The sequence below is a fragment of the Haliotis rubra genome, unplaced genomic scaffold (genome assembly GCF_003918875.1).
Source record: "Haliotis rubra isolate DU_JTF1 unplaced genomic scaffold, ASM391887v1 Scf1311, whole genome shotgun sequence".
NCBI lineage: Eukaryota > Metazoa > Mollusca > Gastropoda > Lepetellida > Haliotidae > Haliotis > Haliotis rubra.
The window spans coordinates 189,778-216,944 of record NW_025765239.1 but is presented as its reverse complement, the minus strand read 5'-3'; the positions used below and the strand labels follow the sequence as shown (position 1 = coordinate 216,944).

Genomic DNA, 27,167 nt, shown 5'->3' with positions numbered 1-27,167 from the left:
TCCACATCAAACGCCAAAAGCCCACCATCAACCGAGACCAAGGATACTTCATTCCATCCGCTTATGATGCACTCATCCACCAAGCCCAATCTACTGTATAAACTCTGCTGTATAAACATCTCATTATTATTTGTACATCATTGGCTTCCACGCCTGTCCTTTGTCTACTCCCTGGCTTCATCAGCTTTCTGCCTAGCCAATTACGTTAATTATGTTGTTTTCTTTGTTACATTGTTACATCCAGTATATATATACTTCCCCCCTTCTTCATGTCCCATTATGCTTGACAACGGTACAAGAATCTGTATCGAAACGTCGCGCTCACGAATAAAAAGAAGTTGTTATCCATAAAGTTTGATCTATATTGTACTTCCCAACTTCAAAAATGCCACTCAAAGAAGCTCGCTCACTTGGTTGATACGTCATCGTATCCCAATTGCGTAGATCGATGCTCATGCTGTTGATCACTGGATTGTCTGGTCCAGACTCGATTATTCATAGACCGCCGCCACATAGCTGGATTATTTGTGTGGTGTGAAACTAAACTCACTCACTCACCAACATGACCAAGAGTTTCTATTATTACTACTGTACGATGAAATAGAGACTGCTCAAGACTACAGGGCCCTTGTTCGTGGCTCCCGCTTTCATTCACTAGCTGGGCTGACCTCTGCGATATACCTTGGATATTGTTGAGTAAATAAAAATTGTTTCAAGGGAACATCTTCTTTTCACGGAAGGATATTATTTATGTCCACATATATTTTGCTCATTTGAAGAATGATGATTATTTTTTTATGGATATACAACTTCTTTTATTCTGTGGGGCAGGGAGAATAGAAGACGTGCTGTAGATTATCCCTGGTAAAGGCGACGTTTCGACATAGATTCTAATGTCCAGCAATCACTTGCTTGGGTAATAAAGTCAGCAAGTCTATCTCTGCGAGCGCGTACGTACTACGTCATCAGTATGTGTGTACACAAGAACGACCACTGTGCGTTTTGACAAAATGGCTGCGCCCATTGAGCACAAGTCAACAAATATGTGTTTTTCTTGAATTTCCTTAGAGAATATCAAACGAAAGGCCCACTAAGACAATGGCTTCTATAGAAACGTGGGTAAATGACAAGCTCCACGATCTATTAGGCATATCCGACAAATACATCGGCCAGTATTTCGTTGGACTTGCAGCGAAGTCTGAAAGTCATGACGAATTCGTCGATAAACTTCGCGACACGGGGAGCAGTGGATGTCGATGAGCAAGTGACACAGTTTGCAAAAGAATTATTTAGTCGGGTGTGTATGAGAATTATAATTTAACTCAACAAGTTTCACTGTTGTCCACTCTCGTGACAGAGTTTGTATCTCACGTAGGGCACGATTATTCAGATTAAACACCCCTTATGATCTTCAGGGTTAGGTAGCTCGGGGTAGACTGCAGTGATTCTGCCTCCAAACTCGCGAAGCCGGGAACCAAATACTGCAGTTGACCTGGTTGCTAGTGCCAATCATTCCTTCACCTCCCTATGGATCTGAAAGGGTACCTTAACCATCAGGATAGAAATGGGTACCTCAACCGGGATACGGTGATTTCGTAGAATGAACCAGTTCGTAGACGCGGTGGATTTGTAACCCAGACTGGTTCGTAGACGGTGATTTCGTAGACGTGTATTAATAATTGAATAATAGTATATATTTAGTTTGATTTTTACTTAGAATGTGTATAACGAAGTTGTTATGCTTTGTTTTCAGTGATACGAAACTAAGGGCAGCTAAGGGCCTATGATTTGTCGGAATTTGTCGGACATGGACCACTGTGAAGCATATTTTATTATTTCATTATTTTTAAACATATTTTCACCGCCGATCATACTTACCTGATATATTTTATTTATTTCACAAAATGCAAACACTTTTCGTCGATTTTCTTCATCATTGAGGTTGAACTTTTCCCATTTTAAAAACGTCTACAAATCCACCGCTCACTCCGTCTACGAATCCGCTGGATTTCCACGTCTACGAACTAGTCTGGTCTACGAATTCACCTACAGCCCCTCAACCTAACCTATTTAAAGCCTAATGATCGTAAAGTGTTGTTTGCCTCAAAAGTAGTACCACTGGCGAGCTTGAGGCAAATAGTGATATTGCGAAACAGTGGGCATGCAGGCATGGCTGGCTGGTGCTACACCTTGTAAACTGCATTTGAGCCCAGTCCTTTACGATCCTTAGTGTAGTTGTAAGGTATTTGTCATGTACTCGAACACGTTATCAGAACATCTCACAATCGAACATTAAACACAGCACGTTTTCTTTGAATTGTAAAATAAACTTTAAATTTCATATTTTTTTCATCTGTTCCTGCAGGTTCCTCATAAAAAGAAAATTGAGAGAGCTTTGACAACAGATCAACATCGCCAAAAGGAACTAGAACACAAGAACAAGACATATACTCTGTTGTCTGATGATGATGAAGATGCTGTGCCTGCTGCAACAGTAAGTTATGAAGAGACTGTTGGATTACCACTAGTTTGTGTATCACGTTTCTATTACCATGAGTACACCAGTGTTTTTACTGCATTATATTAATTATGATAATAGGCCACTTACATAGTGCTGAACTCAATGACCCAGGGACATGCTCTAAGCACATACAACATCATGGGCATTATTACCCTGGATAACCCAAGCTGTCTGTTTGGCTGGAAGGTTAATAGTCATATGACTTTATACCACCGGGTACCCATTTTCAGCTGGGTGAACAGAGGCAATTTTGAACAAACTTATTTGCCCAGGGTGTGACCACATAAATATTAAGTGCTTCGTTGTGGGAGCAGGACAGAAGTCCTAGAAACTCTCAGTAGTTCATGTGAGTTTTCCGTCCTTAAGTATTTGTGCAAAGTCTTTACTAACAAACTGGCTCTATGCCAGTTTCCAGATGTCTATCATTCTATGCACTGTTAAACATGTAAACCATGCTGTCCTATGTTGAGGGGCTGTGGGGTAGCCTGTTGGTTAAAGCGCCCTTTCGTCACGCCGAAGACCCGGGGTTCGATTCCCCACATGGGTACAATGTGTGAAGCCCATTTCTGGTGTCCCTCGCCGTGATAATGCTGGAATATTGCTGAAAGCGGCATAAAACCATACTCACTCACTCACTGTCCTATGTTGAACATTATAGCCATGGCACACTGACCATACTGCAAAAAGGTAGCAAAACAGGAGTTAACAGACTGGTTTCAGCACCTCTAATGACTTCATAGTCTAAGACTTCATAGTCTGTTTTGGGTTGGGATTAATTTCACAAAACACAGGTTGCTTTAATGTTCATAAGTAATTGATTTGTTTTCTAAAATCCATTTATGATTTAATCCAGATTATGTATGTGGTGCCGTTGTAGGAAACAATCTTAGTGCTATAACTGTTGTACGCCTGTGTTAAGGTATGGCTACTCCAGTCATCTTAGGATCGCTTGCACAATGGAAACCATTTAGTTATCACGGTTAAACTATGTTGACAGCATTAACCAACCCCTGTAATAAACATATGTGCAAATGTTTAAACATGTTAAAGTGATGTCACAAATTCAAAATGTATTTTAACACACATTCTAAGATGTTTCAGTACTTTCACTAAAAGATCAAAGGTGCACAGTACTTTATCACAGGGTTTTACACAGACTTTGCAAAATGGGAATCATGGTGACTCACAGTATTTATTTTAGAAAGTCATTTTCCTTATTTGGGAGTCATTAAAATTTGTGTATAATATTTCCTCGTGTGAATCAAGAAGCCTGCCTTTCTACATTTTTGACAGATGTGCTGAAATGCTGTTTCATTTCATGAATTGTAACTGTTCAATGTGATCTTTAGAAGTTTGATGTCTCATGTCGACTTCTGATTATTTTGACAACCAAATGTGAAGGGGTTCGATTTATTTTTTGCCCGAATTCACATATCTCAGGTCATGATTTGCAGCTGGTTTTAGTGCTCATCATTAGAAACGTCAGGATATTTGTTTTTCTTGCTCTCATTACCAAAAAACGAGTCAAGCGACCACTGTTTCTTAGCAGGACAGACAATGCTTAAATGACCAAAATATAGTCTAAATATAGCGAATGACGTATTCAACTGCTATATACTGTCTGAAAATTGTGAATGACATACTCAAATGCTATTGGCGGGTATTTTTACCGCATTCTGGCATGGCTCTATTTTTAGCCATTCGTGTTCCATAGTTTACAATAATAATGAAGCTATCATGTCATTTGCCTATCAAAACGATTTTATTGAACTTAAAAAATTACATATCTGTACTTCATTCAGAAAGTGTAATGCCTAAAATAACATATGTTCCATTTGACAACTATCTAAAAGGCATTTTGTATTCAAAGCAGTAAACACACACTCACATTCAGAACTGATCAGGATGGTGTAACTAATTAATTGACATTACCTTCTTCTGTGTTGCAGATGCCAAAGAGAAGTTCAAAGGAGAAAAAAAGAAACATTCGCAAAAAGCAAGAATCATCTGAGAGCAGTAGTGAGAGTGACAGGTATGTATCTCAGTGTACATACACAGGAGTCTTAAGGCCATCCAGTGGGTTCCGGGGAGGTGGGGTAGCCTAGTGGTTGAAGCGTTCGCTCGTCACGCCGAAGACCTAGGTTCGATTCCTCAAATGGGTACAATGTGTGAAGCTCATTTCTGGTGTCCCCCGCCGTGATATTGCTGGAATATTGCTAAAAGCGGCGTAAAACTAAACTCACTCTCTCAATCCAGTGGGTTACGAATACCGGTGTGTGTAACAGTAACATTTACATACAAGTTTATTTATCAAAGTAATTCATCCATGCATTAAGTAATAGTTGACATATTATCTCCCAGGAGTGATGCTGATGCTGATTTGAGTGTTTATGTAATCCTGTAGGAATGGTGATGATGCCATGAGTGTTAATATCATCTCCCATGAATGGTGCAAATGAAGATATAATAAGTTGTTGACTGGGGGGGGGAGAATGATGTACCCTCAGTGTTTGTTTATGATCCCTAAGCCTGAAGGATATAAAGAAACATCAAGGGTACATCAACCCATGGGCCCCGAAGGACCAGTGACAACAAATTTATCTTACCGAACACTTAAATGGTAATTTTTTAACTGTTTGAAGCACGGGTATCAGAAAATAGTATGGAGTACCAGACGACAAGAATTTTATTTTTAGAGTTATCTCCCTTCCATCTATTTGCATTCGGAAAACATCAGTAATTTCCGTACATCATACGTGATTCAATGTTATTCGAGATAAAGAATTACTACTACGAAGTACCAAATTAGTTCGGCATTCCCAGCGGGTATATAGAAAATGTTACTCGCTTGTAAGCGGGGTACATTGAAAATAATAGAAAAGCGCTCAGCCAATCGGAAAATGACATTTATGTGTGAGGCAAGATAAGAGTATTTAATATCTTCTTTCAAGAATGATGCTGATATGACTGTTTATATTACAAGGTTGGTGTGGAAATATGTGTTTATATCATCTTCACGAAATAATGCCAATTCCAGTGTGATCCTGATGTTGATGTGCATGTCAGTGTTTCCTTTTAGGAATGTTGATGATGCCAATATTTGTGTTTACATCGTTTTCCAGAAAGGGTCTAGTGCTGATGCAAGTAATTATAAGTTGTCCCAGGAATGTTCCTGAAGTTGATGTGTGGGTCCAGTCCAGATGCTGATATGAATGTTTATATCACCTTCCAGATATTATATTGTGCGGATACAAATATTTATATCACCTATCAAGATATATGCTGATATGAGTGTTTATATCATCTTCCAGGAATGATGCTGATGACCTGGATGCGGATGAGGACATGGACTCAGATTCCGACTCAGACGAGGCCCAGCGGCAGCTGGACCTGAAGGAGCGAGATGAGTTTGCCAAGAGACTGAAGGACAAAGACAAGGAGAAAACACGAACTGTAACATCTAAAACTGACAAGAAGGTAGATTTTGTTTTCACTAGTGTTAGGGGATTTTGGGGACATATCTTAAGGATGTTTTTCTAAAATCTTAGCACACCTGAATGAAGGTCAGGGCATTCTCTAAGCAGCAAGTAATTGTTAATGCAAATTGTTGTGTTTCTGTCCCTGTCCTTGACAACCATGTGCCTTTATGTAGATTTTTAGGCAGTAAATGCATCTTTTTAAATCACATCGTCACATATCATCACATGAAAGTGATTGGTTTGTTTGTCACAGTTTTCATATAACATTATTTAACATCAGTGATTTTGTTAACTTTTGCTAATGCAAAGAATTTCAAATGCTGGTATGTACGTATTGATGTAACATCTAATCTCCAGAAAGTCTGACTCGGGTGTCAACAGCACTTATTTTGAATACTGCTGTAGCAAATACATTTGATCATAATTATTCTCTTCAGTTGAGTTAAGTGCTATAATACTGACTATTATTAGCTTTGCTTACTATACAAATAAGTATTTTACTGGACTTGGGCTTGGGACTAGTGGCGAAAGTCACAGACTGACAGTAGATTGTTTCAAGTATTTGCCACATTGATATCATTTCTAGTATATCATGATGAAAAGCAGGAGTTTTTTTTCATTTTCTGACTTTTATTAATAACCAAATGACAGCTTCATATGGCGTGGGGTAGCTTAGTGGTTAAAGTGTTCGCTTGTCATGCCGGTCGATTCCCCACATGGGAACAATGTGTGAATCCCATTTCTGGTGTCCCCGAGATATTGCTGGAATATTGCTGAAAGGGTGTAGAACTCAACTCACACACTGATATACATATACATGTTTGTTAGGTTGAAAGTGAAATGTTATAAATTCCGAACTTGACATCTCCATTGCAGGCGTACAAGGAAGCCAAGAAGCGTCTACAGCTGGAGACAGAAGACAGGAAGCACATCATCCCAGAGTTGCGGAAACAGTCCCGCCGCGACTACCTCAAGAAGCGAGGTCATGACAAACTGGAGGACCTGGAGGCTGAGATCATTGATGACGAGTATCTGTTTGATGGCAAGAAGTGAGTACTGATGTATATATGTACTCCTGATTTTTATGGTGTCGTCATAAAAGGGCACTAGGAGTAGGAACCATTTTAACCAGTGGGATTTGCAAGTGGCACATGTTATGTCTATGTAAATATTTTGTACAAGTATGCATTATTGCTATATGTATGATACCCAACATCAGATCACTGTCGATATTTTCACATGCACTGAATTTGAAGGTGTCCTATTGTTTAGACTTGATGGGGAGCGGTGGGGTAGCCTGGTGGTTAAAGCGTTCATCATGCTTAAGCCCCGGGTTCGATTCCCCACATGGTCCCAATGTGTAAAGACTATTTCTGGCGTCCCCTGCCATGATATTGCTGGAATACTGCTAAAAGCAGCGTAAAACCTCACTCACTCACTCACTCACTCACTCACTCACTCACTCACTCACTCACTCACTCACTCACTCACTCACTCACTCACTCACTCACTCACTCACTCACTCACTCACAAACTCACTCACAAACTCACTCACAAACTCACTCACAAACTCACTCTCTCACTTACCCACCCACTCACTCTCTCATCAGACTTGATGTTCGTCCCACTACAGTGTATTTGGTTGCTAAAGAATCTCATCTTATCTTCAAATGGGGGGTAGCCCAATAGTCAAAGTGTTCGTTCATCATGCCAAGGGCCCGGGTTCAATACCACACATGGGTATAATATGTGGAACCCTTTCTAGTGTCCACCCCTCCCCCCTGCTAAAAGCAGAATAAAAAGCAAATCACCTCTCCTTCAGGATGTAGATTAATAGACAAAACATAGAGATGCCATATGTTTAAGCTGTTAAATTAGTGTAACAGTTGCACTGCATCACATACATGGGCATGTTCCTGACATACTGTTCTCTGTCCTCAGTCTCACCAGGAGGGAACATGCTGAACTGAACTACAAGAAGAAGGTTCTGAAACTAGCCAAGGACCATCGTAAAGCTGGGGATGTTGAGAAGGTGAACCGCTACTACATGCCAAAGGACGATGTGAAGCCACAGGACCGGTATGTGGAGGACATGACGGAGCGCGGACCCAACTATGAACAGTCTCGATGGGAGGAGGACCATCTGTCCACTGCTCTCCTCAAGTTTGGCGCCAAAGATGCCAAGTCCAAGAAGAAGGCTCAGGAGTATGAGGTCATCATGGACGATGAGATCGAGTTTGTGCAAGCTCTCCAGTTGCCCGGCTCCATCAAGGACAAGGTGAGCAAATGATTTCTGTCATAGTACCACTGGGGTGGTCTGGTGGCCCTGTTGGTAAGTGTTCGCTCATCACAATGAAGGCCTAGGTTCTATTCCCCATGCTGGTACAATGTGTGAATCCCATTTCTGTTTTTATGGCCATTTTATTGCTGGAATATTACAAATGATCTGAAACTGTTTAAACAGTTCCTTTAATGATTCTAAATGCTGATTGGTCAGTTGAAGTCTTTTGAGGTCACTATGCTTCATCGTTGTGAAAAGTACAATGATGTCATTCCATTGTTGGTGATAACACAAATTGATAACATTGCAGAATCTCAGCTATAGGCAAATTCAGTGACTTTGGTTGACTTTGTATGTTTTATTACATTTCTCTATTAAAATGTTATCTAGTCATCATGAACATTATGCAGTAGCATGCTGCAAACTTGTAATTATGGATTGTCTGTCTCTCATGAATGAATGATGTAAGTCCTCCCCCGAAGAGATTAACACTGTTTCTTTACTCAGGTGTTGTTTGTTTTGATGATCTTATGTACTGCTGTGTATGTATTTCCTGGGGAAATAAGTTTGTTATTTTGTATAGTATTATAATAGATCTTGTTTTGATCTTAACCCTTCAATGTTGTGACTGAAATTGCTGATTACTGTGGTCAATGTTTAGCACCATTACATATGTTATCATTTACAGACATATGAATAAACAAATTCTGTATTATGTACTATAATGACCAAATAATCAAGAATAGATCTTGTACAAAGTGTTTTGATTATCATATATGATTTGTTCTCTGAGACCAACTCTTTGGTTTTACTAGGACCAGATGCCCCAAATGTCTGAGGGGGAGAAACAGAAAATGACCATCGAGGAGACAAAGAAGAGTCTGCCAATCTATCCCTTCAAGCAGGACCTAATTGATGCTATCCGCGCTCACCAGGTCCTGATCATCGAGGGTGAGACAGGGTCAGGCAAGACTACACAGATACCACAGTACCTCAATGATGCGGTCAGTACTTCCTCTTGTGCATGCCATGGACGCCATTTTGAAAAATCTCTTTATGGCCATTCATGTACAACATGTAATGAAATTTTGTGAATGTGTGTTTAATGATAGTAATCAACATGTGTACAGTGTATGAAATAAGCCAAAAACCCAGCCAGACATCAGGGCTGGGCTGGTAACTTCAAAATGTTAGCAGTCCAAAATGAATTTAACCAGACTGCACATTGCACGTGGCAAAATTGAATTTCACTACACATGCTTGATTACCTGGCTGTTCTACCAGCAAGTGATCCCCCCTCGTACAAAATAGCGAAAAGTGACAACAAAATAATGACCTTTCTTAAACAATTTTTCTATTCGGGTGTCCAAAATTATGAGACAAATCAACAGAGTTGGTCTGTCGATTTCATGTGACTGTGCAAAATTTGATTTTGTTGCAATTATTTGTTCTTTTTCATAGAGATCTTCCTTGGGGTACATATATATACATTTTCTGCGACTGAAAATGTTATGTGACAGTTGTAACAATGTTTTAATAAAAGATTGTACAATAAATAAAAAGGCCTTTTTATTTACTATACGGCCCCCCACCACGTGGAGTTACCTCCCTTACCACACATGTGTGGCCAACCAGGTAAGCACCCTAGCCCAAATCATCATTCCTTCTGCTGTCACGCTACATGCAACACGTGCTGGCTGAGTTGTACAAGAAATGTCTGAGACTTTGACTACTGTATGTATATTGTCCTTATTCGTTCTTGGGAACGTTTATTGACTTTCAGTTGTTCATGTCTTATTTTATGTGACATATAGTTGTAATTTACGCTATTGTTCCCCGTGGTTTACATGAATATTGCTATTCCATGGCGGGAGTTTAAGCGTTGTACTCGTTTGAAATTTGCTTAGTAAAACAATTGTTTCATGCTGCGTTCTTTTTTTCACGTAATTTTCTATGTTTTGTGGTGTTTCCCGCTGTTAGCGTCATGCTTTGCATGTTTGCTTTCAGGCGTTTTCGGCGTGCTCCGCTTGTGGGCAAAACATACCACCTCAGGATGGGCATGTAAAATGCTTATGATGCCTTGAGAAGGCCGGTCATAATCCGGACGTATGCGAGCTATGTCTGGGGTTTACACTTAGGCTAGGAAAAGGAGAGCAGCAGACTTCCTTTTCTTCAAAGAACTACGTGAGAGAGGGGGGTGACCCCACGTTGGAGGTCCCTCCATCCAAAGCTAAAAAACCTAAGCATAGGTCTAAAAGTACTCAGGATAAACCTGCGTCTGTTTCTTCCCCTCCTGTTAGTTCTCAGCCTTCATTTGATATGTTGCTTATCAATCATTTGTTTCAAAAGCACATGGATTCGATGAAGTCGTTACTCCACTATTCAGTTGCTGGGTTCCGCCAGGAGTTCCTCGCCAACTCGGGAGGTGGGGCGGAAAATTCTGGTGCGGGATCGCCAGGCTTGGCTAGATCCCCGAGCCTCGAGTTTGCCGTTGATCCTTTGCCTCTGGCTTCGGTTCGGTCGGGGATGCGGAAGAATCAGAGGGAACTTTCCACTTTTGGCTCCGCGTGCTCCCATCATTGGTGCAGGATGTGGTCGATCCCTTGCTCATTGCTTCTCGGCTTCGCTTCGATCTGCCTGAGCTTGTTAAGAGATACCAGTTAGGGGACGACTCTCTTTTCCATGTACCGGTGGTGGACGAGTGCGTGTTCACTTCAGTGACCCTCGGGGAAGCTGGGCTTCCTCGTTAGCTGCTCCGGCGGCTAAACAGTGTTGGCTGGTTCCACCTTTTCTCCATTCGGGAGCCCCTCTGCGAGCATCATATCGGAGCTACGATGAGGTAACGCCAGCCAACAGATTCGGGTAGTGGTCCATGGGCGTATCTATCCTCTTTACAGACATCCGTCCTGGAACCGGATGCGCACACTGGCGATGTTTCGTCGAATGTGGTGTTGCTCCGGCAGCTTACTGAAGTTCAGGCTCACCTGACCCGGGATTCTTTGCGATCCGCGTCGTCTCAGGTTATGTGCGCAGTCATGGATATGCTCAGGCTGTGGTTGTCGATTTCCAGGTATTCCACGGCAAAACAGCAGACCTTGCTGGCCCTTCTGTTTCCGCTGGGCGCAGCAGGTCTCCTAGGTCTCCGCAGCTACCTCCTAAAGGACTCTAAATCCTTGTTGGAGCAACTGCGGTTTTCTCGCTCCCGTACTCCCGTCGCGACTTCCTCCTCCAGGGCTCAGCCTACGCCTGAGACTGCTGGCTGGCTTCGGCTGCTGGGCATGAGTAGGAGAAAGAGTCACCCCGCCAAGGGTAGAGGCAAGGAGCAGTCTACCTGTTCGCAGCAGCCTTTTTGCAGTGTGTGGGGTTGGGGGGGTGTTGTTGTTTTTTGTTATACATGCGAACTCCTCTGTCAGGTCTGTCCCTGCCGGTAATAAATTTGCATGAGACAACCCATGTGCTTCTGCCCGATGTTCCAGTGGGTGGCCACCTCTCCCTCTCCTGGCAGGAGTGGGAGAAGGCTACAAACAACCCTTGGGTGCTGTCCACTGTTACCGTCGGCCACTTACCACTTTGGAAGCGAGGCCCACCAGAGTTTACCGGCATAAGGCGCACTCCGGTGCCATCCTGTCCAGTCAAGGCGGGTATTCTGCGAGACGAGGTCCAGGCTTTGCTGTCCAAGTCTGCAGTAGAGCGTGTTCCACCAGGAGAGGAACTATCGGGTCTGTATTCCACATACTTTCTCGTCCCGAAGAAAGATGGAGGCTTCCGTCCCATACTCAACCTCAAGGGTTTGAACCGCATGATAGAGGTTCCATCCTTCAAGATGGAGACACTTCGCTCGGTGATCTCCTCTGTTCAGCCCGGTGATTGGCGAGGTTGAGGATGCGCCCTTTACAGCAGGCTTTGGCATATCTGTGGGCTCATTCAGAGGATCTGGAGAAATGTCTCACAGTTCCCGAGTGGTTATTCCCTCACCTTCAGTGGTGGACCGATGTCAGGAATTTTTCCAGGGTCTTCTCCTTGATGCATCCCTCACGGGCTGGGGGGGGTGTGTCTGGGCAGTCTGTCGGAGTCCGGGCGCTGGACCGTAGCCCAAGCCCGTCTTCACATCAACGTGTTAGAACTGAGAGCTGCCAGGTTGGTATTCGAGCGCTTTCGGGATTACGTTCGGGGCCAGGTTGTTTGTCTGCAAACCACACGGCCATGACGTGCATTCTGAAGCAAGGCGGCACGGTGTCTCCAGAGCTCCTTCGGGAGACGGAGTTTCTACTGTGATGCGACCAGTACGACTGTCAGGTGATTCCGGTATATCTCCCGGGGCTGGAGAACGTTCAAGCAGACGCGGTCTCTCGTCGGATCCTGGCCCCACATGAGTGGATGCTCGATCGGTGGATATTCAGAGTTATCTCCCAGTTGTATGGGTCGTTTCCAGGTGGATCTGTTCGCGTGTGGCGGGACGAATCAGATACCAGTGCTCTGCTCTCGAATACTGGACCAGAAGGCATTGGCCTCCGACACCTTCCTGCTGGATTGGACAGGGTACTGTGGGCGTTCCCACCTCTACCACTGATCCCCAGGGTCCTCTCCCAGCTATCCACCCAGCAAGCTCCAAGAGCTGGTTTCCGGTAATTCTCAGGTTTCTGGCTCAGCCGCCTGTTCTATTACCTTTATGACCGGACATTCTCACTCAGAACGGAGTGCCGCACCTGGATCCGCAGATCCAGTGGGTGGCCTGGCCTCTGTCAGGTCTAGCCTCGAAACACACGGAATTCCTGCAGCAGTTGCAGACACAATTCTGGCTTCGAAACGGGATTCGACAAATGTTCAATATGAGGATAGGTGGTCCTGCTATGCGCGCTGGTGTTCAGATAGGGGGATTGCAGATCCCTTTTCTGCAGATGTAGTCCGAGTTTTGGAGTTCCTTCAGTCTCATTTGGAAGAGGGTTTGGCGGCTTCGACCATTCGTGGCTACTGCACTGCTATTTCCACTTTTCATACCCCTGCAGATGGCGCTCTTTTGGGGCAGCACCCTCTTATGCAGCGCTTCTTAGCTGGCGTGGATCGGGTTCGACCTGCTCTCAGGCGAACCAGCCCACCTTTGGATTTGTCAATTGTGCTAGACTGGCTGTCTGGTCCTGCTTTCTCACATCTATCGGCTATTTCCCTTCAGTTGTTAACATGGAAAACAGCCTTTCTTGTGGCGGTGACATCCAGAAGAAGGTTCGGCGATGTTTACACAATGTCGTCCGACCCGGCACTGACGGTTTTTCACCCTGATTGGGTCAGTATTCGCCTCCTGGATAGTTACCGTTGGAAGATCAATCATGCTTTCCACGTGACAGCTCCTATTGATCTTCCCTCTCTTTCCCTGCCTTCTACATCAGGGACCACTCCAACGTGTGCTCACCCGTTGGATGTCCGTAAGACCCTCAAGGTCTATATCAAACGAACACAGGGTATCATCCCACCTCCTCGCAATTCTGTTCACTGACGCTTTGTCAGCAGAAGGAATGATGATTTGGGCTTGGGTGCTCATCTGGTTGTCCACGCATGCATGGTAAGGGAGGTAAATCCACGTGGTGGGGGGCCGTATAGTAAATATAAAGGTTTTTTTTATTTATTGTACAATCTTTTATTGTTACAACTGTCACATGACATTTTCATTTGCAGAAAATGTCGAAAATGTTGCAAATGTACCCCAAGGAAGATTCTCTTCAAAGAATTGGAAACCCCTACAGGTTTAGCTAAATTTTGTGTTCGTGAGCAATTCATTAGCCTCAAATGAAATCAAATGGACTATGATTGAGATTAATGTTTCAGGGTTTCAACAAAAATGGCATGATGGTTGGATGCACCCAGCCTCGACGAGTGGCGGCCATGTCTGTAGCATCCAGAGTGGCACAAGAGATGGGGTACAAACTCGGAAACGAGGTGAGATCAATTGCCCACTTCCAATAAGGCCACTATTGTAACACAAAGCTTATGCTTTGTGAATTTAATTTAAGCACATTTCAGAAATTTGTTTTACAATCTCAAATTTCATAAAATGGATAAAGTCTTCAGTGTAACAAATTTCTAAAATAATAAACATCAGAGAAAGTGAATAATGAAAGGGAAGATACCAATAGTTCACTGATAACTTCAGTGACAATTTATTACTTCATATGATCTCTCAAGCAAAACTATGTATAAGTAAGCTCAATACCTGTATTCATGTCTCTTCTCTATGATTGTATGTAATGTCCGTGCTGAGAGTCTAGCGTCTGCTGCAGGTTGGCTACAGCATCAGGTTTGAGGACTGCACGTCGGAGAGAACCATCCTCAAGTACATGACAGACGGCATGCTGCTGCGAGAGTTCCTGTCAGAACCAGATCTGGCCAGTTACAGGTAGGTGTCTGTGTTTCCAAGTTAGTGAGTTAGAATATAATGTCACATTAGCTTTATTTCATCTAAGATGCTGTCAGCTGATGTATAGTCCTGTGATCGCAAGTGGGAACCTGTGCAGATCCAGGCTAGAATTGGTCTTCAGCAACCCATGTGTGTCGTAGGAGGTGGCTAACTGGATTGGGTGGTCAGGTTGACCCAATTGCATAAATCGATACTCATGATGTTGATCACTGGATTGTCTGGTCCAGACTTCGATTATGTACAGGCAGCTGGGATATAGCTGGAAAGAAACAAATGATAGCAAGTGGTGCTGTGTAAATTCACACATCATACTGAAGTCAGGCATCCATTACAGAGGAGAGGTGGATGACAGTGTCATTAGTTTCTTGGGCTTTGGTCCTACCCCACACCGAAACACTTGTGTGGTATCTTGTGAATTCATTATTCTACATCGCTGTGAGATCTTTTATAACGGTAGTAAGTACAGCTGTGATGATTCAACCTTACTATCGATAATTGTGATTGATACTTTATCTGATGATAAATACATATCGATACTTTTGTTCATATCGTGATATGTATCGTTGACCTTAAAATTGTTAATGTTCTCTAGAAATTGACTGTTATGTAAAAATTTACACTGTTACTTGCTATCAAAATATACTTTTTTTTAAAGAAAATAACTAAAGATATCATATCGTGATATCCATTGAATCGAATTGTATCATTCCAAGATATCGCGATACGTATTGTATCGTGACATTTCACCATCGTCACACCTCTAGTAGTAAGATTCAGGTCTGAGTGAGTGCAATTTTCACACAAATGTGCATCAGAAACGAAAAGTAACATCTAGGTAGTTAGGCAATAGACTTTGTTCAAACAATGCGTCATGTCACGTGCAGTGATTGGGTAGCAAACGGATGGGATGGTATTCTGATTGTTAACATTCCAGCTTGGATTAGATACCCCTCAGGCAGCTGAGAATGGAGAAATGTATTGCTGCGAGCAAGCTTAGGGAGTGGATTAGGCACATAATTTATTACATGTATCTGATGTTCTTATGTTTGAATAATTTGCTTGGTTTGTCGTTGTTTAATGCCGAATTGAGCAATATCCCAGCTATATGGCGGCGGTGTTCTGACGCTTTTTGTGGAAACGTAAATTTGCTAATTTAATCTAATGAACTAAACGTGATAACACTTATTGTCTACAATGTAAAACTGAGGAACTAAACGTGATAACAATTATTTCTAATGAGGAACTGAAGAACTAAATATGATAACACTTATGGGTAAAAAACGAATGTGTGAAGAACTAACTGAATGTGTAAACTTTTGCGTTGAAGAATTGCTTAGAATTTATCTAATTTCACTAACCCCTAGTATAAATTCTAACTCTATTAATGTTCAAAACCCAACTAATACTAAACTAATCTAGCCTCTAACTTCCTTTTACTAACTAAACCCCACTGATTGTCTAATCTAATTTATGAATATCTAACAACTGACTGACTTTTCCAACCTAACTCTAAATGTACGTCTTGTGTCAGCTGAAGTTGAAAACCGAAATTGAATTCAAATTCTAACATGAAATCTGGAGCGTGTCTAGTTCACTCGCAGGCAAATCTCGTGCAGTCAGTGTCTATGCGTTTCCATGATTGTTTTTAAATTCCATAAACACTAACTGAACGAGATGCGTTTGAGTGAACTCTCCCGAACATACCCCCCCTTTATGATAGATCCATATCTATCAACCTAAATAAACTAACAATTTAAAATGAACTAAATATGTTTGAACTACCCTTTTGGTAACTATTTACACTGGTTATATACACATTTTGTCATCCACGTCGATTTATTCCCAGTGAAGGGGACAGATTTTTGTCACTGGTCTTGTAATGTTGCTCTTACCAACCTGAATGTCGACCACCCTCACATGACCATCCTTCCCAGGGTGAGTCCTGACAATCCGACCTAAAGGCCAAGAACTTCTTGGGTTTTCTGAGGAGATCACCATCACTACATCGTCGACTTGTACATCCCTTGTTGGTGTGAACCACTTTTTGCGAACATTCAGTGATGGTAACCATTCTTTCATCCATCGTTGCCAAGTGTGTCTGAGAAGTTCCTGGACCCTTCTCCAACGTTTACGTGGATGGAGATCAAAGGCATCTAACTCCGGTGAATACTCCCCTCCCATCTGTCCATGGATGAAATGATTGGGAGTCAGAGGCACGATGTCTTCAGGATGAGCGCTTTGATAAGCGAGTGGCCTTGAATTAATGAAGGCTTCAGCACCAGTAAAGGCACTCATAAGTTCCTCATCAGTAATACTGCTGGAACTCAAAATGGCGAAAATTGCACGTTTGGCAGCTTTTATCATTGTTTCAAAAACTCCACCAAAATGTGAAGCATGTGGTGGATTGAACCGCCATGTGATACCTTTGTTGGCCAATTGTGATTTGACATCATCTGATTTTAGACAACAAATCAACCCTTTCAGTTCTTTGATTGCACCAACAAAGTTTGTGCCATTGTCTGATATGATCAGTTTGGGCATTCCACGTCTGTCAGCCATACGAAACAATGCTCTCAAAAAGGAATCTGAATCTAACCCAAAGGCAATCTCCAGGTGTACTGCTCTGGATGCTAAACAAGTAAACAGGCAAAGATATCTCTTTTGCCTACTCTTGCCACGACCCTGAAGAGTAATAAATGGACCTGCATAATCCACCCCTACTTTTTCAAATGCCCGATATGAGGCTTGCACTCTCACAGGCGGTAGTTACATTATGATTTGATGTGTAGGCTTGGCCTTTCTTCTGCGACACCAAGAGCATTCTCTCTCCCATCTTCGAATTTCCTCTCTAGCTGACACGATCCAAAACCTGGTACTGATTGCTGCTAACGTAGCATTCGGTACCTCCATGTAAACTCTTCTCATGGTAGTTCTTGATGATCAGCTTGGTAACATGATCACCTTTAGGAAGTATTACAGGACATCTTGCATCATAGGAAAGTACTTCAGCATATTTCAGCCTTCCTGCTGATCGGATAACCCCGTGTTCATCCATGAATGGATTCAAGGCTAAGATATGGCTACTAACAGGTAAGATGTTGCTTTTCAACAAAGCTACGTATTCAGTAGGAAAAGAAGCTTTCTGTGTTTGTGCTATAATTTTCATTTCAGCATCTTCAATGTCTTCGCAATCTATCACTCCCTGTTTCCTGTTCAGACCTGATGATCTGATGTTACTCAAGAATCTATAAACGTATGCATAAATCCTGCATAATCGTTTCCAGCTGGAAAACCTTGATGGTTCCACTATCCAATTCTCTTCGCAGGAAAGGTTTGCAAACAAAGAAGTTACTACTTTGGAAGGAGACTTCTTCTTTTCCAGGTTTTCGGGAAAGTCAAGTTTTTCAGATTGCTCTGGCCAATTGTCCAACACAAGGAAATCAGGACCCTGCAGCCATTCTTTAGACCCTAAGGATTGAACATGTGTACCTCGTGTAAGTATGTCTGCTGCATTTTCTGATGATGGAACATACTTCCACTGACAAGGATTTGTGTGTTCTTGTATGAAACCTATCCGATTGGCAATGAATGTTTTGAAACAGCGACTTTGACTTCTGATCCAGCATAGCACATTAGAACTATCTGTCCATAGAATCGCTCTGTGTTGTGCCATTTCAACTGCTTGACAGACGGCTAGAAGAAGCCTCACGCCAAGAACAGCAGCCATAAGCTCCATTCTAGGAATGCTAACAGCCTTTATGGGTGCCACGTGAGTTTTTGAAGCAACAAGGTGGCTCGATGTAATGCCATCATGTATTTTGTAACTGCATAGATCACAGTACCAAATGCACTCTGAGGACGCATCAACAAAGACATGTAACTGTGTGGTGTCAGGATGGAAATTCATACATCTAGTAATCTGAAGAGATGCAAGACCTTCAATTTCACTGCACCATTGCAATGCCTGTTCAGTTAAATATGAACTAACATTGTCGTCCCAATCTACACCAGATATCCACATTTCTTGTAGTATGATCTTAGCTCTTATGCAAAATGGTGTCAACAAACCAAGAGGATCAAATATTTTGCCATTTCTTTCAAGAAATTTCTCTTGGTAATTGTTAACTTCTTGTTCTGGATCTGATATGAAAACTGAAAAAACATCCTTTTCAGCATTCCATGTTAGTCCAAGAGCTTTCACTGAAGGTAATTCACTTAAGCATATTTGGATCTCTTTCAGCCGGTCCTCTACTGGAATATTGTCAAGTACATCTGCTGAATTTGATACCCATTTCCTTGCATGCATCCCTGCTGATGACCACATTGCATTCAACTGCTCATATAGTTCTATTGCTTTTTCTTTTGTTTGAACGGAATCCATATTATCATCCATGTATGTTGATTTCAAAACTGTCTAAAGGAAATGTTGTTCTTTGCAATTCGTCATGATTCTGTGAAACGTATTGAGCAAGGAATGGGGAACAGTTCATCCCGAAAACGACCCTAGAAAACTCGTACACACCAGGTGTTTTGTCCTGATCCATATCTCCCAGAGAAACCTAAAGTATGGTCGATCCTTTTCACTGATCTCGATCTGGAGATACATCTCTGTTATGTCACAGATGATAGCAACAGGAAACTGTCTGAACCTCAAAAGAATCTCGAATAGGTCATTCTGTAGTTTTGGACCTGGATGAATACAGTCATTCAAAGATATCCCCTTACACTTTGCAGAGGCATCAAAAACTACACGAACCTTTGTGGTTGTCCGATCAAGTTTCACTACTGGGAAGTGAGGCATAATCCATTTACTGTTTCTAGTTTCTTCTGGATCTACTTTTCTAATATAGCCTTTCTCAATATACTGATTGATGACTCCAGCATATGCATCAGAAACAACCTTATCTTTTGACAATTTCTTCTCCAAATTCACAAGGCGATTAAGTGCCATATCATAGTTATCTGCTAGACAATCAGTATTGTCCTTCCAAGGTATTGCAACTCTGTATCTCCCATTCTGATATTCTAGTGAATCTTGGACTATATCAAATGCGATCTTTTCATTGTGACTCATATCAGTTTTTGGATTTGGAATTTCTTCCATTTCCCAAAATTGCTGAACTATCACATCAAGGTTGTCTGTACCAGACGTATCATTTCTGACAAAGAAGGTTTCTGATGAATGTGTCCTGTTTTCATTCGTTGATACATTCCCTACACACGTCCAACCTAAAGGTGTTAATCTGGCAATAGGTTCTCCAGGATCACCACACACATCTCCCTGTGAGCAATGCAAATCTAAACAATCCATTCCTATGAGGATATCAACAACTGGACGAAAACAATGTTTTGGAAACTGAATATTTCTCAAATGTTTCCATCTATGCGCATGTTTCCTCCAATCGACTACTTTCATATTGCCTGTCACTTTTCGAGTAGTCAAAGCATTGACCTTTGTCTTGAAAGACCCATCTAAGCTCTCAAGGTCACATTCAACCGACATGCTCCTAAATGATTCCTTTTTATTATTCAGGACATTTACTGTGACAGTTGAACATTCACCCACTAGCTGAAGCTCTGAAGCAACATCCTCGTTGATGTACGTTTGAGTGCTAGCATCATCTAATAATGCATTAACTGTCAAAGAACGGTTTCCATTTTTCAAAATTACAGGAATAGTTCTCAACGCCAAATAATTTGACGTGTCTTTTAACGTAGACATTGTTGTTTGGGTGCCAGCTTCTGACCCTATAGCTTGAGGCGTGTATGGTTTGCTATAGGTTGTCTCTGCAGGTGGACCACCACTTGTCCTCTGCTTGCCATGAAGCAATCGATTGTGATCTGCTTTGCAACCATCAATTCCACATACAACATATCTACTACAAAACTTTCCACGATGATTTGTACCTAGGCATCGAAAGCAGAGACTCAATTCTCTGGCTTTATCCCATCGACTTCCTAAGTCTAATTCCTTGAACTGTTTACATTGCCAAATCTAGCCTCACACACAATACATTTCGATGTCTTATCCTGATTTTTATTGCCAAAGAAAGTGCCTGGTTTGGATTTACCAACTGTTGATTTTCCTGAAAAGCCCTGCTTTGCTTCAACTGCTATTGTCTGAAAATTGGACTCTAACAATGTCCATTCTCGTAGAGTCTCAACTGACTCCTGTCGCTGTTGTTCATAAATCCACCTTTTGTAACGAGTAATCATGCTTTCTGTTAACTTTGTTAACAACAGAGCATAGAGACATCCATCTCCTAACTCCTCTACTTTGTCAGCCTCTCGAAAACTAACTACTGCAATGTCCAACAGATCAGCAAATTTGTCTAAATCCTTTGCATTTCCAGGACTCAATGGTTTGAAGTTAGATATTTCCTCTAACTTTAAGGCAATCTGTCTTCTTTTGCCCCCATATTTTCTTTCAAGTCGTTCTAAGGCAATGTCATAATAGCAGCGCTATGCCCTAGATTTTGCAATAAGCTGAGCTGCTTCTCCAGATAGGTATTGTTTCAATTGAAGCAGCTTATATTCATTGCTGGCAGGTGCTCTATCGACACAGGCCATGAAGGCTGCTTTCCACCCTTCATATTCTACTACTTTGCCTGAGAAAATAGGAATAGACACTCGCTTAAGTTGTCTCCATAAATCGTCACCATTATTTGGCCGCGTTGTTCTAACATGTGGTCTGTCAGGAAGCATAGAGTTTGCTGACTCTCGATAATCTGCAGTGTGTTCATGATTATGTCTGGCATTGTCCCTATTCGAACTATCTACCGGTTTCATCTGTTCATCATTCTGTCCATTTTTATTGGAACCCACTTCAACTTCATTTTCTTGTTTCTGTGGACTGGAATTGTGACTAACATGCTGTGACTGTGAATGCGCATTGCCCTCCGAACGAAACAACCTTGAAATGCCACTCATGACAGATCTGACAGAACTTGTCTCTAGTGTATGTTTTAAAAACAAATTAGCCTGCTCAATAGCAGCGTCAGTTTCGCATTCAACTGCTTCTAATTCTTGTTTTGTTTTCTTGAACAGATCAACCTCACCAGACTCACTATAAGCTATTGACACTTCACAGATGACATTAATAGCTTTACTCTGTAGAACACTTACTTGATTTATCATGTCCCTCACTGCATGTCGAGAGGGCAGCTCTTCTTCTATTAGCCTCAACAATTTATTTTACTTTTGTAAGAGACGTTTTGCAGCTGCTTTTTGCTTTTTAATTTCAAAAGTTTCAACTCACTTTCTGTAGGATTCATGGGGATGCTTCTTCCTGTTTACTTTGCGGTAACGACATATTGAACCCACTCAAGATGTGTTAACGTTACCACCAATCAGCAAACACAATACAAAATAACACTTCACAATCAAAATACTAAGTACCAATCTGTCAACACACCCACGACAGACTAATACCAAACTAAACTGAACTGAACTAATTCTAACCACGCTCTGCTACCATTTTTGTTCTGACGCTTTTTGTGGAAACGTAAATTTGCTAATTTAATCTAATGAACTAAACGTGATAACACTTATTGTCTACAATGTAAAACTGAGGAACTAAACGTGATAACAATTATTTCTAATGAGGAACTGAAGAACTAAATATGATAACACTTATGGGTAAAAAGCGAATGTGTGAAGAACTAACTGAATGTGTAAACTTTTGCGTTGAAGAATTGCTAAGAATTTAACTAATTTCACTAACCCCTAATATCTAAATTCTAACTCTATTAATGTTCAAAACCCGACTAATACTAAACTAATCTAACCTCTAACTTTCTTTACTAACTAAACCCCACTGATTGTCTAATCTAATTTATGAATATCTAACAACTGACTGATTTTCCAACCTAACTCTAAATGTACGTCTGGTGTCAGCGAGTTGAAAACCGAAATTTTTTTCAAATTCTAACATATGAAATCTGGGAGCGTGGCTAGTTCACTCGCAGGCAATTCTCGTGCAGTCAGTGTCTATGCGTTTCCATGAATGTTTTTAAATTCCATAAACACTAACTGAACGAGATGCGTTTGAGTGAACTCTCCCATTATCGCCTGTTGATTGGTGGGGAGCAGCACAATGCGGCCGTCGTTCTGTGGTAAATAAAGGACAGTTTGATCACTCGTCCTCCTTAGCTGAGGATGTTGAATTTCATGTCATTACATGTACATACGTGATCGCGGCATTCGTGACCAACTCGTGTTATTCCGGGACAAGCCGAATAGCTAGTTTACGGAGAGGAGCGAGTGGTGACGAATGGTGATCGCGGGGGTGTTGATCGAAAACCGGACAAAGAGTCGTAAAATCATTCACACGGAGGAATATTCTCGGATGATGGAGCGAGGGCATGCGTGCGTCCATGTTTTCATGAAAACAACGTCACAGATATGAAGGGTTGTTTTGTGATGAAATTCGTTTCTTCTCATTCCTTGGATGAAACGATGGCTTGAGAACTTGCTTCAACAAATGCCGGTGTTGCCTTTATCGATCAATGAAAGATACCTAAGTGCACCAGATGCATCACATGCTTGAAAATGCCCGTGGAGATCCGGGTTATACTGGTTTTTGGCCGATCAGCGAAAACCTTTCTTCAACAACGGAAAAAGGTGTTCGCTCAATAGGTCCCAAAGTGGAGTTAATTAAGCACGGTATGAACAATGCAATATCGTCTCTCCATCACTTATATATTGAAAACATAACACCACATACAGAGGACAGTTGGTCTTCCACAACCAATGTTTGTCAAAAGAGGGGACTAACGGGATCGGGTGGTCAGGTTCGCTGACATGGTTGACACACATCATCGTATCCGAATTGCGTAGATCGATATTCAAGCTGTTGATCACTAGGTTGTCTGGTCCAGACTCGATTATTTCCAGACCGCCGCCATAAAACTGGAATATTGCTGAGTGTGGTGTAAAAATACACTCACTCACACTCACCCAATGGTGTAGATCGATACTCATGATGTTGATCACTGGATTGCCTAACCCATACTTGATTTTTGGCAGACCACGGCCAAATAGCTGGAATATTGCTCATTGCGGCGTTAAACAACAAACAAACATGTTTGTATAACCATCTAGATGGTACCGCTCAGTCTCCAGCTAGGAATGTACACATTTGACTTCAGTATCCCAGATTCTGAATGATCTCACACAGAACATAAGGAATGGAAGATCTTGATGACTAATTGTTCATGGTGACGCTTTAAAACAACTGAAACATATTCTTGCGTATATAGCATAGCTGATTTCCGCTTCTCGTACATTAGAAGCTGTTAACTGTGGTTGACTAGTCTGTCATTATTGTACAAGGTATCCAGGACGAGACTATTGATAAGGTTGAATGATTAATTCATTTTCTCATAGTCCTTGGAATCTTTTCCACATTTGAACTGGCTTATACGTGTAAACTTGCCCATGGGAATACATACCTTTTTATGCAAATATACAAGCAATGTTACCCGTAAATATATATATGTTACACCCAATGCGTGCAACTGCCTTTTAATGCGGGCAATTGAGCATACCGTTTGCCCAATGCGTCCAATGTGCAATACAGCTTGCCCAATGCATGCAATGTCCCCAAAAAATCTGCTCATTGCATGCAATGGGTAATAGTTGTGAATGAAATTTATTCTCCAAATATTTCACAATATAGGCAACCAGCTTACTCATTTCTCACAATTGGCAAGCAGATGTCCTACCCAGTGCACGCTTTGAAATTGGCATTGTTTGACGTTTTTGGTTTTTAATAAAGTAAACTATATTGTTAAGTGAATAAACTGTAATGAACTCTTAATGGACTCGTCTGGTAAAGTAGACTTAAGTCTACAGATGACTTGTTCCCAGTCAGAGCTTGGTAAGATTGGCTGGTTTGTTGGTTAACAAGCATCAGCATGTTTGTAAAAATAGGAGTAAATATAAACTAGTTGTCACAAAGCCTTTATTGATGCTCCAGAGATGATCAAAGGGAAACAGTGCTTTCATGGGAACTTGGTTACGATGTCAAGACACCTCTACAAGGTGCATACCCATAACTCCTACGCTCTCATTTCTCCCACACCCTAGTTCACCTACAATTAATCAATATGAGACAAAATATTATGGATGTCAACTTCTTGTCTATACACAACGTTTCTGGGCTTTTCCTTGCCCCTTCGTCATTGATTCACCTGACGAAGGGACAAGGAAAAGCCCGGAAACGTTGTGTATAGAATAAACAAAAGCTTGGCATCCATAATATTGAATACCAACTTCTATATGCCTCTCAAGAACCTAATTAATCAATACATGTATTCTCACCCTAAAATGGAACAAAATGTGATACTATGGACTTGTTTAAATCATATAGGATAAACTGATATTAAAACAACATACTGTTTTTCAACTTTGAATGTGTCTCTATTCAATTTTGGATACATGTTATTCAAATGTAAATGTGTCTTTTAGCAGAGAGGTTTATATGATTTAATAGTGGGTCTTTTTCTAAAATACCAAACCAAACATTGTCAGTTGCAATTCTTGTATGTTTTGAATAATCCAAATTTGAAGGTCATTCCAAATGGTTTTGGTTACATCACATTCCCAATATACATGGCATAAGTTCTCATTCACATCATTACAAAAAGAGCATATTTCATTGTCGGCCATTTTCATCTTCACCAATCCTTTTTTAGTATAAATAATTCCATGTAGGAACTTATATTGAATGTCTAGAATTTTAATGTCGCTTAAATCCTTTCTATAGGTATTAAAAGTCTTATGCCATTCAAAATCAATAGCATCAAATCGGTCCACCCATTTATGACACATATATATGGTTTAACACCAGAAACCAGTTTATTATAAAAGTTCCTTGAACCTTTTGTTGAGGTAATAAAATCCCTTTGTACAGAATTATGAATGAGATAATTACCATCTATGTATCGGTATCCTTTCAAAGTGTTTTTTCCCCAGATTCGGGTTAAATGTGTTAAATATATCTTAGATCCAAAATCTGACGTCATGTTTATTTTTCAAATCTTCTAAAGACAACAAGCCCTGTTCATCATATAAAACCTTGATGGTTAAAATTCCTTTATTAGCCTAGTGTCTGATAATGTGGTTTGGGTTTTTAAAGTTATGATTGAGCCATATGGGTGGAGTTAAGATTTCAATAATGTAATGTGCTTCTGTGGTATTTTGGTTACAATATAGTTTCCATCCCTTTAAAACATCCTTCCAAAAAGGATTTTCAGCTTCTACAATATCCTGGCGATTTCCACCATATTTATATACAGCCTTCAATGGAAAATTGCAGGGGTTATATAAATTTGAAGTTTTCATGTAACGTCTCAGTGTAGACAGTTTCATGGCATCAACAAAGGCTTTAATGTCAACCATGCGCAGACCCTTCAATGTTATCTTTTTGTCAAAATGCTCCGTTTTATTTAGTCTATTTTGTCATTCCAAATAAATTTGAAAAATAATTTCTCAAGTGAAGTTGTAAATGCTTCCGGTGGGTTTGTCAAATTATGAAAGATATGAACCAACTTTGAAATAGCCATTGTTTTAATAACCGTGATTTTGCCAATAAATGTTAAATACCATTTCCTCCATGTTGATAGCAGTCTACTGATCTCTTCCAGTCTTTTTCTTGTATTGATAACCCATAAGTCATTCAAATCAGGAGTAAATGTAATTCCCAAAACCTCAAATTTATTTCTTTGCCATTCTATGTTCAAATCCTGACAAATAATATCTCTGCTACCCGCTTTAGAGCCCATACAGATTGCTTTAGTCTTATCTATATTTATTCTTAATCCTTACATGCCATAAAAGAATATTAATAGTGTCAATAGCTGTGTATTAACTTTCATCTGAGCCCCCCCCCCAAAAAATAATTCAGGATCATCGGCATATTGCCCTAATTTATATTCTTTATTATCAATTACAATACCCTTTATACTATTATTTTGTTTGATTATGCATACAAGAATTTCAGCTACAAAAATGGAAAAGGTATAGTGATATTGGATCCCCTTGCCTACAGCCCCGCTAACTGGGAAATTCTTTTTGTAGCTGAAATCCTTGGATGCATGAATTTTAAATTTACTCCTGATTTGAATGACTTATGAGTTATCAATAGAAGAAAAAGACTGGAATAGATCAGTAGACTCCTATCAACATGATTTTGATTTTTTCAATATTACCCATAATCATCACTACAGGTCAAAAGAAATAACTTTTTTTTACATGTCTAACATAAGTAGCAAATATCAATGGTTGCCACGTTACTAAATTTGCTGGCAAATCAAGGAAGATAAATATATAATATATGATTTGTATAGAAGAAATGGGAATTATTTTTCCAAGATAGAAGTAAAACAAAGTAAAACAAACTAAAAACCAAGGAAAGGGTGACGTACTGGCGCTTTGTCCGCCAATCCCAGTAAATTATCTTATGTCATTAGGTAC

The 27,167-nt window shown here is 40.9% G+C and overlaps 1 protein-coding gene across 1 annotated transcript; it reads left to right on the top strand.

Annotated features, from left to right (window-relative positions):
- The first annotated feature begins 1,245 nt into the window (after positions 1-1,245).
- On the top strand, positions 1,246-18,969 carry LOC124267465 (pre-mRNA-splicing factor ATP-dependent RNA helicase DHX16-like). The gene is made up of 11 exons (XM_046702384.1): positions 1,246-1,297; positions 2,366-2,494; positions 4,471-4,553; positions 5,833-5,998; positions 6,877-7,049; positions 7,942-8,278; positions 9,097-9,285; positions 14,102-14,212; positions 14,554-14,669; positions 17,154-17,328; positions 18,931-18,969. The coding sequence occupies exons 3-11, from the start codon at positions 4,471-4,473 to the stop codon at positions 18,967-18,969; spliced, it is 1,389 nt and encodes a 462-aa protein (XP_046558340.1). The 5' UTR covers positions 1,246-1,297; positions 2,366-2,494.
- Positions 18,970-27,167: the final 8,198 nt, after the last annotated feature.

Coding starts and splice junctions, on each gene's coding strand:
- LOC124267465 (XM_046702384.1), top strand. CDS start 4,471: ATGCCAAAGAGAAGTTCAAAGGAGAAAAAAAGAAACATTCGCAAAAAG. Junction 4,554..5,832: donor AGCAGTAGTGAGAGTGACAG/GTATGTATCTCA, acceptor ATCATCTTCCAG/GAATGATGCTGATGACCTGG. Junction 5,999..6,876: donor CATCTAAAACTGACAAGAAG/GTAGATTTTGTT, acceptor TCTCCATTGCAG/GCGTACAAGGAAGCCAAGAA.